Consider the following 14,691-nt stretch of genomic DNA (forward strand, 5'->3'; position numbering starts at 1 on the left):
CTGTCTGGCCTTCTTCCCCTTTCCCTGGTGGCAGCTCCTGGACCTTCCCCTGGGAACCTCCTCTCCATGCTCCCATTCCCTCACCTGTTTGGGTGGAGTTGCCCCCAGCCCCCTTCTGCAGGCCTGGGGTGGAGCAGCTGACCAGAAAACGACAAGGTCAGAACAGTGCATCTCCATGGCTGCGGGGCAGGTGGCCTGGAGTCCACAAGGCTTCATTCTGGGACTTTTGCTGAAACGTGGGGAAGAGAGAATCACTCTTTCCACTGAGGTGGCTGAGGAGGAAGGTGAGCCTGGAGCGGCTGGCGGCCATCTGGCCACTGTGGGTGAGGCCCTGCCTGCAGACAGAGCCCAGGCAGGGAATCAAACCAGAACCCAGAGGGGTCCCGGGTGCCTCCTGCCAACCCGGCCAAGCCCCGAGCTGCCCCATCCTGGACTTTCTGACACAAGAACCACCAGAGCCCCGTTTAGCTTAAACCCAGTTTGGGACTCTGTCATTTGCAACTTAGCATCCTGTGATAACGTCCCCGAATGCGTTCCTACTGAGGGAGTGTTCTCAGGTGGGGGCACAGTGGCCACCTGCCGGCCTCATCTAGACTGTGGCCACCTCAGTTTTATTTGGGACCTTCCATGAAAACCCAAGAGAGCTCCCTGCTTGAATGTCTTCCACCCCCTAATGTATAGTCTGGTGAAAATGGAGAACAGCCCTCCCCAGGCATCCCTCACCTCAGTTCCCCTGAACACCCTCCTGCAAATGGAGACCCTCTTTTATGATGTTTTATTTTGTGATGGTCTGGGACGGGGGCCTGGGGGAGTGGGAGAGAGAGCACGTGGATGCCCCTGTGATAACTGGCAGAGTAAATGTGCACAGATGCCAAAGTTATCATCATCATCGTCAGCACAGAAACTGGGCGCCGGCTGGGGTCCATCAGTGCCTCCAAGGCATTGATTTTACATTCCTGGGGACAGAAGAGCCACAGCTCTCCCTTTGGGATATAACAGCTATTACCTCGTGTCTTCCACTTGCCCCTCCAGATCCTGGCTCCATCTTCTCCTGCCCCCTACCTTGGTGTGGACCACAGGGCACTCCTTTGCCCTCCACCTTCTGGTTGGGGAGCCCCACGGCGGGCTAGAGGGAGGGAGGAGACCAAAGACGGGGTGTTCATTCTCCTGGCTCCCTTCCTTCAAGGCCTTTATTAGTTTCCTGGAGCTGCCCTAACAAAGTACCATAGACTGAGCAGCTTAAAAGAACAGAAATGCATTCTGCCCCAGTTCAGGGGGTCATTCTCCCCCAGTTCAGGGGGTCATTAAGTCTGAACTCAAGGTGTCGGGGCCACGGACTCTCTGAGGCTCTAGGGGAGGTCGACCCTGGCCCGTTCCAGCTTCAGGCGGCTCTAGGTGTTTCTTGGCTGGTGGAAGCATCACTCTGATCTCTGCGTCTGTCTTCGCATGGTCTCCTCTGTATGTCTCTCCGGGTGTCCTGCCTCTTCTTATAAAATCACTGGTTATAGATTAGGACCCACCCGAAATCTAGGATGAATTTTTCTCGAGATCCTTAAGTAATTACATGAGGTCGCATTCTGAGCCTCTAGGTGGACATGAATTTTGGGGGATACTGTTTGACACACTCCAAAGTCCTCCTGGACTGGCTGTGTCCCCTGACCAAAGGTCGCTGCTCCCCTCAAGGTGCCCTGCTCTGCCCGATTATCTTTCATCCTGGGCTTTGGTTATTGCTCCCCACCCTTGTCCTTCCATGCTTTGGGGTGCAAACCCTGGGCTCCCACACTCTCCTTTTCCCTCTGAGGGTCCCCTCCACCTCATTTGTAACGAACCCTCCTTGAATGGTCCTGAAGCTGCCATCTGTGTCCTGTTGGGGTGCAGGTGGATACGGTGGCGGGCACCGAGCCCTTCCTCTACCTCCTTCCATCCGCACAGTTAGTGTCGTTCCCAGTTGAGGGAAGAGACAGGCTCAGTGAGGCTGAGTTTTTGCCCAGACCCCTGCCCCTGACCACATGGCTTCTCTGCCATGGTCAATGCCCTTGGGATCCCTGGAAAAGCCTGTGTGCCTCTGAGAGGAGTTCTTCAGTGTGTGGGGACTTGGGGAGTGTGAGACCTAACCGTGTGGACTGCTCCGGACTCTTGTCACTGTAGGTGACAGAAACCCAGCTCCAACTGGCTTCAGCAAAAGATAGACTTTACCAGCTCATGTGCCTTAGAAGCTCTGGGAGCACCTGGCCGGGCCCCTCTGGATTCAGGTGTGCAGTGGGCCCTGTGTCTTCGCTGTCTCCCTGTCCCCTTTGTGTCCTCTCTGGTCACTTTATGTCCAGCCAGGTAGGAGGCCCATAAAGTCTGGGGCACTGGTCCTATGCTGTTCTCGCCTCCCTCAGCATCTTCAATAAATGCGAGAGACTTGGGAGTGAGGCAGGGAGGGCTCTGTTTTCTCTGGGCTGTGCGTTGAATAAACATGTTTTGTGCCAACTTGGTGCCAGGCGGCCTGGGACACGGAGAGGCAGAGGGGCCAGGCCAGATTGGAATCAGAGCCATCTCTCTCTGGACCCAGGCTCTGCCTTCTCCCAGCTGTGAGTTGCGCTTTGCCTGTCCCTGTCAGTGTCATCTGTAAAACGAAGGTGAACAGCTGACCTCATGGATGTGCTTGAGAGCGAACCTAGGCAGAACCTTCCAGCGCTCCACCCGGGCCTGGTCACTAAGTCATGGGCTTGTAGGTGGTTTAGCGAACAGCCGGAGTGACCTGATTTCGCTGGTCACTTGCCCCAGCTGTGCTTGGTCAGACCTCTCCTTCCAGCCCCTGGACTCACAGGTCTTCAACCACTTTCAGTTTTAAAAAGTGGAGACGTCTCTTCCCCTCTGCTTCTGTTTAGCTCCTCCTGCGAGCTGGCCTTGGGGGTGGGGGGACAAGACAGGAGGTGTGTGGCCCCATCGTCCCTGGTCCTTGCTGTCCTCTCTCGGGAGCCAGTGGATGACTGTGGGGTCTCCTTTCCCTTCTTCCTCTGTCCCTGGCGAGGTGCACCCTTGCCCTGGCCCTCTCCCTGGGTGCAGAATAACAATGACAGCCTGTCGCTGCCTGCGGCTTTTGTTTGTCCCTGGCAGGTCCCATTGCTGCCCCGCCACCTCTCTCTGACTTCCTCCTGCTTATGCCACAGGCATTGAAAAGTTGGAGGTGTGACTCATCCGACAGGGGGACAAGGGGACAGGTGACTTTTTGTCTCTCCCCAGAATTTCCCTGACCCCTTTCTGTGCAGCCAGGAAAGGAAGGTGCCTAGGGGGTGACCTCCTAGTAAGGTGAGGGACACTCGCCCCTGGAGTGTCTCTGTGTCACTGGGATGGGAGTAATTTGGGGCAACAGTAAGCGTCTCACTCACGCTTCCCTTAGATCATCGTCATTGCTACTGAGTGCCTGGGACAAATCCTCTCGTCTGGATGTTGCTGGTGTGCGGGGAGAGGGGAGGGGGAAGGGGAAAACCCCAGAGTGTGCAGCCCCTTGCCCGGTCCTGGTCCAGCCGTCCACAGCCAGGGGGCCGAGCGGGAGAGCCGCTGCCCGGCACAGGCCGCCTGGCGTGGTTTGGGGACTTTCTCACCGGACGTTCCGGCCTCAAGATGCCACAGGTCAGCAGAGACCCCAGAGAAAAGACCAGGCACACCCCTGGGTGAGCAGCTGGAAAGTCTGCCTTGACTTCCTGGGCTGAGCAGGGCTCAGACTGGCCGGCTTTGGGGTCTGTGCTGAGTGGAGGGAGCGCCCTTTCTTCTCACTTTAACCCAAGTGGTTCTGGTCTTGGGCCTGCAGCCTTCCCAGCCCGGGGACCAGTGGGTGGAGCACTGCCTTTGGAGTTCAGAGGTAAAGCCCCCACTGGCTACCTGGGTGTCCACTGCCACAGCAGCCACCACAGGCCTTGTGGAGGGGGAAGTGCCAAGGGGGGGTTCTCTGCTTGGGTCCCAGGGAGCCCCTCCAGGAACACCTGACCTCTTTCCTCCCACAGGCAGTGTGGGCTCATTGGTCCCCCAGATGCAGGGCCAGGGTGTGCAGAGAAGGGGCAGAGGCTGGCAGGGAGATGGGCAGCCCTGTCCCAGCCCGCAGCATGAAGTCTGCTGGCCCCTCCCCAGGCCCCGGCGAGAGACTGCAACACAAAGCTATTTTTATTTATGATAGTGTCAGTGGGCTGGCCTCTGTCTAGACAGCTGGTGTTATCATTCGAGGCCATCCTGGAATGTGCAGCCCCATTTATTGAGAACAGAAGACAGTGTGCAGATTAAACAGCTCATAAAAATAAGCTGGGAACAACACTGGGCCGGGAGACCAAGGTAACCCGGCTAGGTCAGTTGTCTTGGACATGGGGATGTTTTCAGAGAAAACAAGGAGTGATGTGGCCCTGGGGAAGCAGCACGTCCTGCTGCTATTCCTCAGCCAAGATGCACGTCGAGAGCTACAGAGTCTCTGCCTCACGAGTGGGGTGGCAGGAAGGCGACAAAGGAGACACCACCTCCCCTGGGACAGGCCTTGTGGAACAGCTGAGACTCTGCAGAAAGCAGCACAGAGGTTATTGCTGCTCACCCCAGTCACCTGGGCTTCCAGGGAGAGCCAGGCTCTGGGTGATGGACCAAGGAGACGTGTTCCAGGCTCACATTTACTACTCGTCCATCCATCCATCCATCCATCCATCCATCCATCCATCCATCCATCCATTCATTCTTCTGTTCATTTGTTCTTTCCCTCAGTCGATCCACAAATGTATACGGAGCATTTGCAACATCCAGGCAGTGACTCGGGTCTTGTCTTCAAGATACTTTTAGAGGGACGTGGAGGGAGACAGACATGAAAACACAGACTCAGGTCCTGGGGTGACATGCTGGAGACTCACAAATGATCTGATCTTATCACTCTCTTAGTTAAAGGGCAACGGGTGCCTGTGAGGGAGAGGCAGGCACCCAGAGCCAGACTCCCTTGCCACCAGCCTCATTTCTCACCAGTCGGCGCCCCTGGCCTGTCTGAAGCCTCGATTTGCCTAGGAGTGCTGGGGCTCTGTTCCCCTACTTTGCATCCCAGCAGTTTCATTGGGCTGACCCACCAATATCCCAGAGTGCCCGGTGGGGGGCAATCACCATGCACAGAAGAGGTCTGGGGCACCAAACCCCCTTCCCAGGGCACTGCACTGTGCTGAGTGGGCTCCAAACAGCCACTGTGACTGCTCCCCCCCAAAAGAAGACACCAAAGGGTGGGGCTCAAGGAGCCACACAGATAGGCCCAGGCTCTTCTCAGGAGCAAAGACTGCTGCTGGGTTTGAAGACTGGAGCACCCAGGGGAATCCAGAGCCAGGACCTGGACCAGGAGCTGCCCACAGATGAAAGAACTTCTGTATGGAAGCAGAATAAATGGCCCTGACATTCAGAGTTTAAGGCTCCTTCGAGAGGCTGCCTGCAGGAGGCAGAGAGGCTGTGAGCTTTGATGGCATTACTATTATTAGAAGTAGTATTGCTGTATGCACCCACCACTGAACGGCACTCTCACTGTGTGCCAGAGTACCTTACAGAAGGCCACTCAATGAGGTGGGTCTTTAACCGTCCCCCTTTTATAGAGGAACCTACACAAATGGGCTCAGTTCCCTCCCCTTGGAAAACTCCTATTCACCCTTTAAAACCCTGCTAGGGCATCCCTGTCCTGATCACCTGGTAGAGTCCATCACTATCCCCTGCATCACCTGGAATCCCACCTCCCAGGTCTGTTGGTCTGTGCCCACCCCCTGAGCCCTTTGCTCAAAAGCTTGGTTTTCTGAGTCTCAATCCCTGGTGTCCCCATGTGTCTGGCAGAGACAAGGAGTCAAGATGTGTTTGCTAAATGGGACAACGGAGGCTGTGGCACCTCTTCTCCTTACTCCCACAGGGCTTCCTGCAGGAAAAGGTTGCTTGTCTCCCTCAGAGGTGGCCAGGATGACTTCGAGGGCCTGGGTCCTCCAAGGGGAGTCTGGGATGCGCTGCTGCTTCAGCTCATCCTTCCAGGAAGCGAGGGGTGAGGGATACTCAGAGGGGCCCCAACTCCCACGGATGGCACATGGGGAAGCCCCAGGGCCCAGGGGGGGTTGCAGGCCTATCTAAGGTGCTTATCTCCCCGCTTTCCCGTAAAGAGATATAATAATAAACCCTGGGCCTGTGCGGGCTTCGCCCCACACCCAGGCATTGCCCCACACCCAGGCTTCACTGGGTCTTTGCAGCACCAAGCTTGGCCCGAGATGTCTTTACCCCATTTCACAGGAAAGGAAATTGAGGCTCCCAAAGGCAGCACCCTGAATCACAGGATCTGCGGCTGAGTCTGGACCCCAGCACCCCTGCTCCTTGCCTGGGTCCCTGTACTTCTGCTCTGAGCTTCTCCCTGCTGTGGCCGGCCTGGGAACTTCCTAAATTCCGCCACCGTTTCTGGGAAGCCGGGCTCCTGGGAGAAAGTACCCTGCTGAGCTCTTTCTCTATCTGGTTCTCAGGAGGATTCAGAAGTGACGAGGGGGGAGGGCTGGGCGGGGGGTGCAGAGAAGTCGGGTTCCTTGGGGCTGCCAGAAAGGTAGGCTGGGGGGTCTCCCCTTGCAGCCTGGGGAGGCAGCGTCCCCCGCAGCCTCCAGGCCTGCTCCTCCCCGCAGCCCTCTTGAGGCGCCCCATTCGACGGCGAGCCAAGCGCTAGCATGTTAGCAGAGGATGTTTTCCTGCCCAGTGGACAAAACATCGCTGGCGCTCGCAGGAGGGGACTGAACACTGTGTCCACTTGGGCGGCGTTCGGGATTCCTGGATGGATACAAGTGTGCTTTCACATGCAACAAGATGAATTAACAGGCCCCCGCCCGCCCCGCCCCGGCCCCACCCCTTTTCCCTTCTCACCCACTGGCTCCAGAGCAAACATCGGGGAGGCCATTCCAAATGGCCTTGGGAAGTGAACACTTGAGTCATACGCCTCTTGTCACGGGCTTCCTCGGTGGAGGGAGGGGCTGAGAAACACCCCCAAGCCCGAGTCCTGTGAACCCCAACAGTCTGACGTTGGGGATATCTCGGCTGGCTAGTCAGGGTTGGCCCCTGACCTGACATGGTGGCCTCCATCCAAAGGTTGGACCTACTGGTGCCTCCCTGGAAACTCCCCGGTTCACTGGGATTTCCAGAGGTTTGGGAACCTTTCAGAATCCCCTGGATGAAGTGGTCTCGGCCGTGGTCCCCCGTGGCCTTCCACACTGCACTTAAAGAGGCTGGCAAGTAGGGCCTGGACCAGCAGGTGCCTCGTTGCAAAGCCGTCTGTGGGGTTTCAAGGCTTGTGTTAGACCCTGCCTATGCCAGAAGGTCCAGCAGTCGGAACATTCCACAAACTCAGGGTGCTTGCAAGACACCCCGAAGTCAGGAAGGTTACATGCTTCTTCCGAAGCATGGCTCCCAGCCTGGATGGACTCAGGCAGGACTGGCTTGGGCGGTGGGGGAGGGAGCGGCAAGGACGCTGAGCAGAGGCCATGGGCCAGTGCCAGGGCCCTGAACCCGCTGGGGCAAGATGAACTCCAGCGGGAGGCAGGCTGCTAACCAGTAAGCAAGTTGTAAAAACCCAACTCAGACACAACATCTGGCAGCTGCTTCAAATACTTCTCTGTCTGAAGTTGGAGTTGCTCGCGGCCGTCCAGTAAATCAAACCATGTGCAATGTGCAAAGAGGAGCCCTGGGCCGACCTGAGGCACCCTGCTTGGCCCCGTCCCAGCCGCGCCTCCAGTCTCTCTTGCTCTTTAAATAGCCTGGGGTTCACATTCCATTTCCTTGTACGATCAATTCCGAGTGGGCCTGGCTGGGGAAGCTGCAGGGATGCAAACTATCTCCCTCTGTCCCAGAGAAAGATGGAGGGAGATGGGCATGGAGCCCCCACGGGGAACTTGGCACGCCGGGCATCCTGTCCCTGGCTGGCCTCTGTTTCTGATGAACCCCGAGCAATGCCTGCGTCTTCCCAGACCGCGGGACCCACTCACTGTAGCTGGTCAGAGGGACATCAGAGAGAGATGGAGATAGAGAGAGAGATAGAAAGAGAGAGAGACATAGCCCTCTGACAAGTTTCAAGTTCTCTCCACATCCTGGCCTAAGCCTGGCCCTGTGGATTGGGCACAGCCTGGGCACCCACCCCATAGAAGAATGGCCATCGATTCTACAGCAGATCTGCTCTCGCAGGCCTGGCTGTCGGGGCCGGGGCAGTAGGGAGGTGATGATGGGAGGACTTGCCTTTTTGGCAGCAGCCCCAGCAGGCCTGGCACTGGGCTGTTTCCCACCCTCATTGTTTCATAAATCCTCATGATCATCCTAGGAGTGGGTGCTGTGTTTTTTTTGTTTTGTTTTTTAAATATACCTTTATTGACTTCAGAGAGAGGAAAGGAGAGAGAGAGAGAGAGAAACATCAATGATGAGAGAGTCATTGATCGGCTGCCTCCTGCACGCCCCCGACTGGGGATGGAACCCGTAACCCGGGCATGTGCCCTGACCGGGAATCAAACCCCGATCGCCTGGATCCTGGGTCGACGTTGAACCACTGAGCCACGCCCAGCCGCGCGTGGGTGCTGTTTTGACCCTAGTTCTAAAGGTGTATAGAGTGTTGAGTGGTGGTCCTCAGGGAGATACATCTATGTGCTAACCCTGAACCTGTGAACATGACCTTATTTGGAAGAGGGTCTTAGCTGATGCCACCGAGTTAAGGATCTTGAGATGACTTCATCCTGGGTAATCCAAGGGGTCCCTAATCCAGTGACAAATGGTCCTTCTAAGACAGACAGAGAGGCACAGGGGGGAGAAGGCCATGAGGCAGAGGTTGGAGTGATGCGGACACAAGCCGAGGAGCCACCAGAGGCTGGAAGAGGCAGGAAGGGCTCTCCCTCAGAGCCTCCGGAGGGAGCATGGCTCTGTCCGCACCTTGAGTTTGGATTCTGGCCTCCAGGACTGTAAGAATTTAAATGTGTGTTGTATTAAGCCACCCAGTGTGTGATAATTTATTGCGGCAGCCACAGGAAACTAACACAATGTGGAAACTGGGGGTCAGAGACTGGGAAAAGCCACACGGCTCTTCGGTTTCCATCCAGAGGGCAGTAAGGGTAGTAAGGAGGGGGACCTGGCATGAAGCTTTCCAGTATCCTCCTTAAATTCACGTCGTTCATCCCTCTAAGTCTAAGACGAGCACGTGGGTGCCTGGGGAGATGCTGGCACTGCAGCCCCAGCTCTCCGGGCCTTTGCATATGCTCTGAAACCCAGCATGGATAGAGCTGACTGCCATGCCAGTGGTCTCTAATCTTCTCCGGCCACAGCCCCCTGCAGGCCTCTGAAGAACATGGGGACCCGCAGGGGGTCTGCATGGGTACAACTCTGCATATAATTCTGGGGCACCGGGACCCCTGGGGGCAAAGTGTCAGAATCAGCCACGGGTATTTTACAATGCAGATTTTCAGGCCCCACCACTGCATCAAATTTTCTGGGATTTTGTTTTTCCCCCCAGGTCCCTAGTGATTCAGATGCAGGAGGTACTTGTGAAGTTCAAGTTAAAGCCCCCAAACTTGGTCCTGTTACTCATGTGCTTCTCTAAGACACCTTCTTAGGGACAGCTGTAAGGGTCACCCTCAGAAGAGCTAGGGAAGGGACAAGCGTGGCCTTTGAGTTCCTGCCTGTAACATAGACCAGGAAGAGGGTGCAGCTGGGCTGGGTGGGAAGGCAGACCCGGGGCAAGGTCACTGCCACCTTCCATTTAGCTAGTTGCCCTGTCTAGGCATTTTCACCGGGGACACTCCTGTGCCCAGGAAAATCATCAGACAGGCAACGGCAGCAGCTGCTTCTCCGGCCCAGGAAGAAAGGTTTGGAGAAGTGTTAGCTCGCTTTAAAAAAAAAAAAAAAAAAGAAAAGAAAAATAGCAGAAAAGGAAAAAAACCAGAGCCCTGCCGAGGACACAGAGGTCCAAAGCTGGAACAGGATTCTGCTGAGGACACCGGGAGGACGGTCAGGCCAGTGCCGCCCGCCAGCAGCTGAGCCCCGAGAAGCCCCGGGAGGGCCGTGAGCGGCTTCCTCTGGGCTCGCTCGGCCAGGACATCATTTGTTGATTCTAGAGCCCAGGCCCTAGCTCATGATTTCCTCCCCGGTTGCCATGGCCCCGTACAGAAAACACAGCAAACGCCTGGCCCCGGGCAGCTCATTTATTTCAAATATTCCTTGCAGCTGGACTCCAACCATGCTTGGGTGTCTGGACTGGAGCATGAACTAATTGCTCTGTCTTCGGCCCCCTCCCCGGCTCCCCCGCCATACTTTATGGTTCAGTAAAGTCCACATTCCTCATCTCACCAGGAGAGGCGGGAGGAAGGGCGGGAGGGCCTCGCGCAGGAGATGAACGCGGGTGGAGGGAGGAGGGAGGGCTCTTCCCATCGAGGGCCAAGCCCGAGAGGCTGCTACCTGCTCGAGGGCAGGGTATTAATTACATCCACATGGGCCAGTCTGCAGGACGGTTTTATGAAGACCGATCCCTTCAACGCGAAACCCTGCTCCCCCAGAAGCCTCCAGGCCGCACAAAGGCCCTCATTTTCCGTGCTTCCTACACCCTCCCCACCCCCAGCCCCCGCCGCCTGACCCCACTCCTCCCCCGGCTGCCCCCTTCAAAGCGAGCCGTGGAGTCCCAACTGCAACCCAGACATGAACTCCAACCTAAAAATAATTTCAGACCACCCTTTTCCTCCAAACGTGTCTGGGGAAGGCATCTCGGGGTCCCTTTCCCAATACCCTCCTTGATCTTTGGAGACTGTACCCGGGCAGAAAGAACATTTATCAGGAAGTTGGCTTAGGAATGTTTGGTCCATCCAATTCCAGCCCAGGAACTGCCATCTTCCAGAACAGAAAGCACTACCAGAGCTTTTAAAGCATTCGTTTGCACACTTGCTAGGATGCCTGGCCGGTTCTAAAACCTCATTTCACCCTTGCTACCCTCCCAGGAGATGGGCCCACGATGACAGCCATTGGGGAGGCTCATCCAAGATCACACAGCGAGGGAGGGTCAGAGCCAACATCTGAACCCAGGTCTGACTCAGGAGGCCATGTGCTTGTCACTGGGCCAACCCACCAACACACCGAAAGAATTTCCCTTTACCCAGCAACTTTTCGAGAGAAAGAGCTGACACAGTCCCAGTGGTCTTCAGCAAGGTCACTTGGGGAGTTTGAGAAAACAGCAAATTCCTGGGCCTGGGCCTGGCCCGGGCCCCAGAAACGTCGATTCCGTCTGGCTCCGGCAGGGCCCGGAAACATGCATTTTAACCAACACCTCCCAGGTGGTGCTGAGGCAGGTGGGCTGAGGAAAGCTGGCCAGGAGGCTCTCAGAGAAAGGGGCGCAGGACTTTGGCACCAGGGGTCCTGGGCTCTCGGACCAGGACACTCTTCCTAGCACCAGCGGATCCTGACATGCCTTATGAATTAAAAATGCCCACAGGGAGCTGGAGGCCCTCTCGCTAATTCTTTGGAAACTAGTCATGACATGTGATCGTATCTAGTACATTTCTTGACTGTTCTCTTGATCACTCACCAATCCTCTACATAAGCCAGAGTTTCCTGTTTTCTCTGCTGGGGGGTGGGTGTGAGGATCTTGCCATGGCAGCGGGCAAAGGCTCACCAGCATCACTGTGCTTGGCATTGGGGGTAGACTGCCCAAAGCCTAGACTCCAAGGTCACCACCTATGCCAGCTCCTAAAAGCCCACTGTTACCTAAAGCTTTATAACGCGTGGACCAGCCCGAGGTTCTCAGTGACGCATGGGATCCTTTCTATTAGGCCAGCAAGGCCCTTAATCTGGGGTACAGGCTCACAGACTTCTGAAAAGAGGTGGGGATGCTCTAGGATCACCCCTCCAGGACCCTCCTGCTCTTCTGGGGCTCTGGCTGGCATCCCACCGTCTGCCAAAGGGTGTGGGGGAGGGGTAATCACTTCATTATCTGTTGAAAAACAGAGGGGTTGGTCACGCCTCTTTCCCTTCCCCTAAGGCACAAAAAGGGACTCAAAAGTGGCTTTGTATTTTAATAAACTTTCCTTTATTAGGTTACTGACTATTATCAACCATCATAAAATAGAATGGGAGTTTTGGAAACTGTACAGGCCACAGGGCTCTGGGCTGAGGACAGAAGGGTGGGCTTGAGGGCTGGGGAGCTGGGGTGGGAGGTGCAAAGAGATGACCAAGAGCCCCGCACGCGTCCAGCGGCCGCGGGAGGCCCTGGGTCAAGGCGATAAGGCTGGATCTGTGTAAGTGAAACTCTCTCGTGTGCAACATTCATCAGAACAGGACCCACCCTGACACAGGAGTGAGGAAAATCTTCCAAAGTCTTACAGGTAAGGTTCCCCCGCCTGAAAAAAACAACCTCACAATAATAACGGGGTAATTTACATTCCTCACCCAGTCTTGGCACCAATTTTGTGCTTTAAAGAACATACTCCACTGGAAGACTTTTTTTTTTTTTTAAAGGTACCCTACAGCAGCTGTTTAAAACATAATTCTTACGGACAAATATATATGCATATATATTAAACATTTTAAACAAATAAAGTCATCTATTGTACCTGTACAGAAATGAACTGAAGTCAGACTCTACGGGAGTTGACTTCAAGATAAAGAAATGGCAAACGTGGTGGCAGGGGCCGGGGTCTGCTACGTGGGGGGGCTGTGGCAGAGAGGGGACGTCCCTCTCCTGCTGGCGGCCCTGCCCCACCCCACCCCTCTGGCTCTGGGGGTTCGTGATGAACTAGGCACTAAGCAGAGACCTGCGTGGGCTTCCGTGAGGCTCGACTCCGCTCTGGTCTCCCCGATCCCACCCTGCTCTTGGCTTCTTAGGGCACAGAGGCCCACTCAGCCTCCCTTCTTGAGGATGCCAGAGCTTCTGAGGATGCACGTGGGCAATCTGAGCGAGGAAGGCAAAAGCAAAGCCAAACCCACGCCCAAAAGCCCAGGGAAGACTACGGAGATCAGACCACATGCGAAGACGTATGAGCCCAGGTGTAAGTAGCTACGTGGAGACTCGGGAGCTGCCACAGCTGTGGAGCTGGGACCCCTAAGACACTCATCCTGCACGTGAGGCTAATGCTCCCTGAGGGGTCTGCTCGGGAGTTGGAGCAGAGACCCCTGGAAACTGTAGGTCAAGGGACCCAAACAAAGACACCTGTGCCCATGTGGGGACATACCATAGACAGCCCAGCGAGAAGGACAGGTGAGGCACATATGCCGGGAGCGGCAGGTGGAAGAAAAGCAGGAGAACACTCCAGAGGGTTGACCGAAACAAGGTCCCTTTCTAAATGGAATAAATAAATGGCTTTTGTTATTGTTAAAAGAATAAATACAAGGTCCGGGGCACCGGCAGCCGGGACCGATGCTGGGCGCTCCTGTGCCTGTGGGAGGTCCACTTCTGGCTGCTGCCTCCTGTCCCGGCGCGTTTCTGAAGTCCTGAGCTTGGTCCTACGACATGAGCCCTGTCTGAGCACCTCTTAGCACCCCTGGGATCTGCTCTCGGTGCCCGGGCCCCTCTGGCCGGCCGCCACCCCGGACCCCGACAGGTGGAGGCAACCCATGCCACCCCGAGAGCAGGTGGGAGCTCAGTGCCGGCTTCCTAGGAGTCCACCGCGTGTCTTTTTCCAAGAAGAGGCTGCGATGTGGCATGCAGGGACCTTCCGCCAGGGTAGGGGAGGGGGACAGAGGAGCCTGTGTCCCGAGCTGTCCGCGTCTGTCCGTGTCCGTGTCCGTGTCCGGAGGGGCGGCCGGGAGGAAGGGGAGGAGCAGGGCCTTCCTCCCACGGCTTGGACGCCCACCCAGGGCGCAGGGGGCGGTGGCGGCTCGGCGAGTTGGCACCAGGTGGCTGTCGTGCTGGCGGTCCTGGGCGGAGCGTCACTGGTAGAGGAGGTAGGCCTTGAGGGAGGCGGGCAGCGGCAGCCCGTGGATCTCTCCCAGGCGCTCCTTCCCCAGGGCCAGGCGCACGGAGCGGCGGCAGAGATCCATGAGAGGCAGGGGCTCGGCTGGGGAAACCGAGGGGGGGGGAGAGAGAGAGCGGATCAGGTTAGCACGGCTCTTGAGGGGTCTCCCACAAACACTAGCAACAGGAGACAGCATCACTGATATTAGTTTTAATACCCAATGGATAAGTCATTTCCACTTTAAATTAATTATTAATAGCAGCCAGCTCTCCCCGCACCAGACCCCACGCGAGCTTTCAGGAAGGGAATCATCTTGTGTTAACCCAGCTGCTCGCAGGTACTGTTTGCATCTTCATTTCGCAGCTGAGGGCACTCAGGCACAGAGGGGACCTAACGCGCCAGGGCCACAGGCTGGGCACCTGGATCTGAAAGAGGCCTCTAGCTGCAGCCTGCAAGGGGCACCTGCGTCCTTGTGTCCTCAAGGGCCCGGGCCCCGTCTTCCAGCAATTGAGGCTCTGGGCAGCCTGCATCTCGGATAAACTTTCAGCCTCAGAAAGATTCTGAAAGTCATTCCCTCCAAGGCCCGGAGGCCCTGCTCACCCTGCCCCCCAGAGCTGATTTTCCTTCGCCTCTTCCCTAAAGGGAGGTGCAGGTGGGAACACCCAGAGCTGCTTGGGGCCACCCCACAGTGTTCTGGACATAGGAAGAGCTGACATGAACGGATCTGTGGCTTTGCCCATGGTCACCCCTCAACTCTGAGACTCCTTTGTGAGCAAAA

General features: G+C 56.4%; 1 protein-coding gene across 2 annotated transcripts in view; it reads right to left on the reverse strand.

The window, feature by feature from the left end:
* Positions 1-12,023: 12,023 nt before the first annotated feature.
* Positions 12,024-14,691, reverse strand: part of SPSB1 (splA/ryanodine receptor domain and SOCS box containing 1) — a 58,504-nt gene continuing 55,836 nt past the window's right edge. Inside the window, exon 3 of one of the 2 annotated variants that reach the window (XM_081143719.1) lies at positions 12,024-14,015. In XM_081143719.1, coding sequence (XP_080999845.1) covers positions 13,888-14,015 — 128 coding nt within the window. In that variant the 3' untranslated portion in view covers positions 12,024-13,887. The remainder of the gene's footprint in view (positions 14,016-14,691) is intronic. The other variant, XM_081143718.1, reaches the window with a different exon arrangement.

Source organism: Miniopterus schreibersii (genome assembly GCF_964146895.1).
Source record: "Miniopterus schreibersii genome assembly, chromosome: 8".
Lineage (NCBI taxonomy): Eukaryota > Metazoa > Chordata > Mammalia > Chiroptera > Miniopteridae > Miniopterus > Miniopterus schreibersii.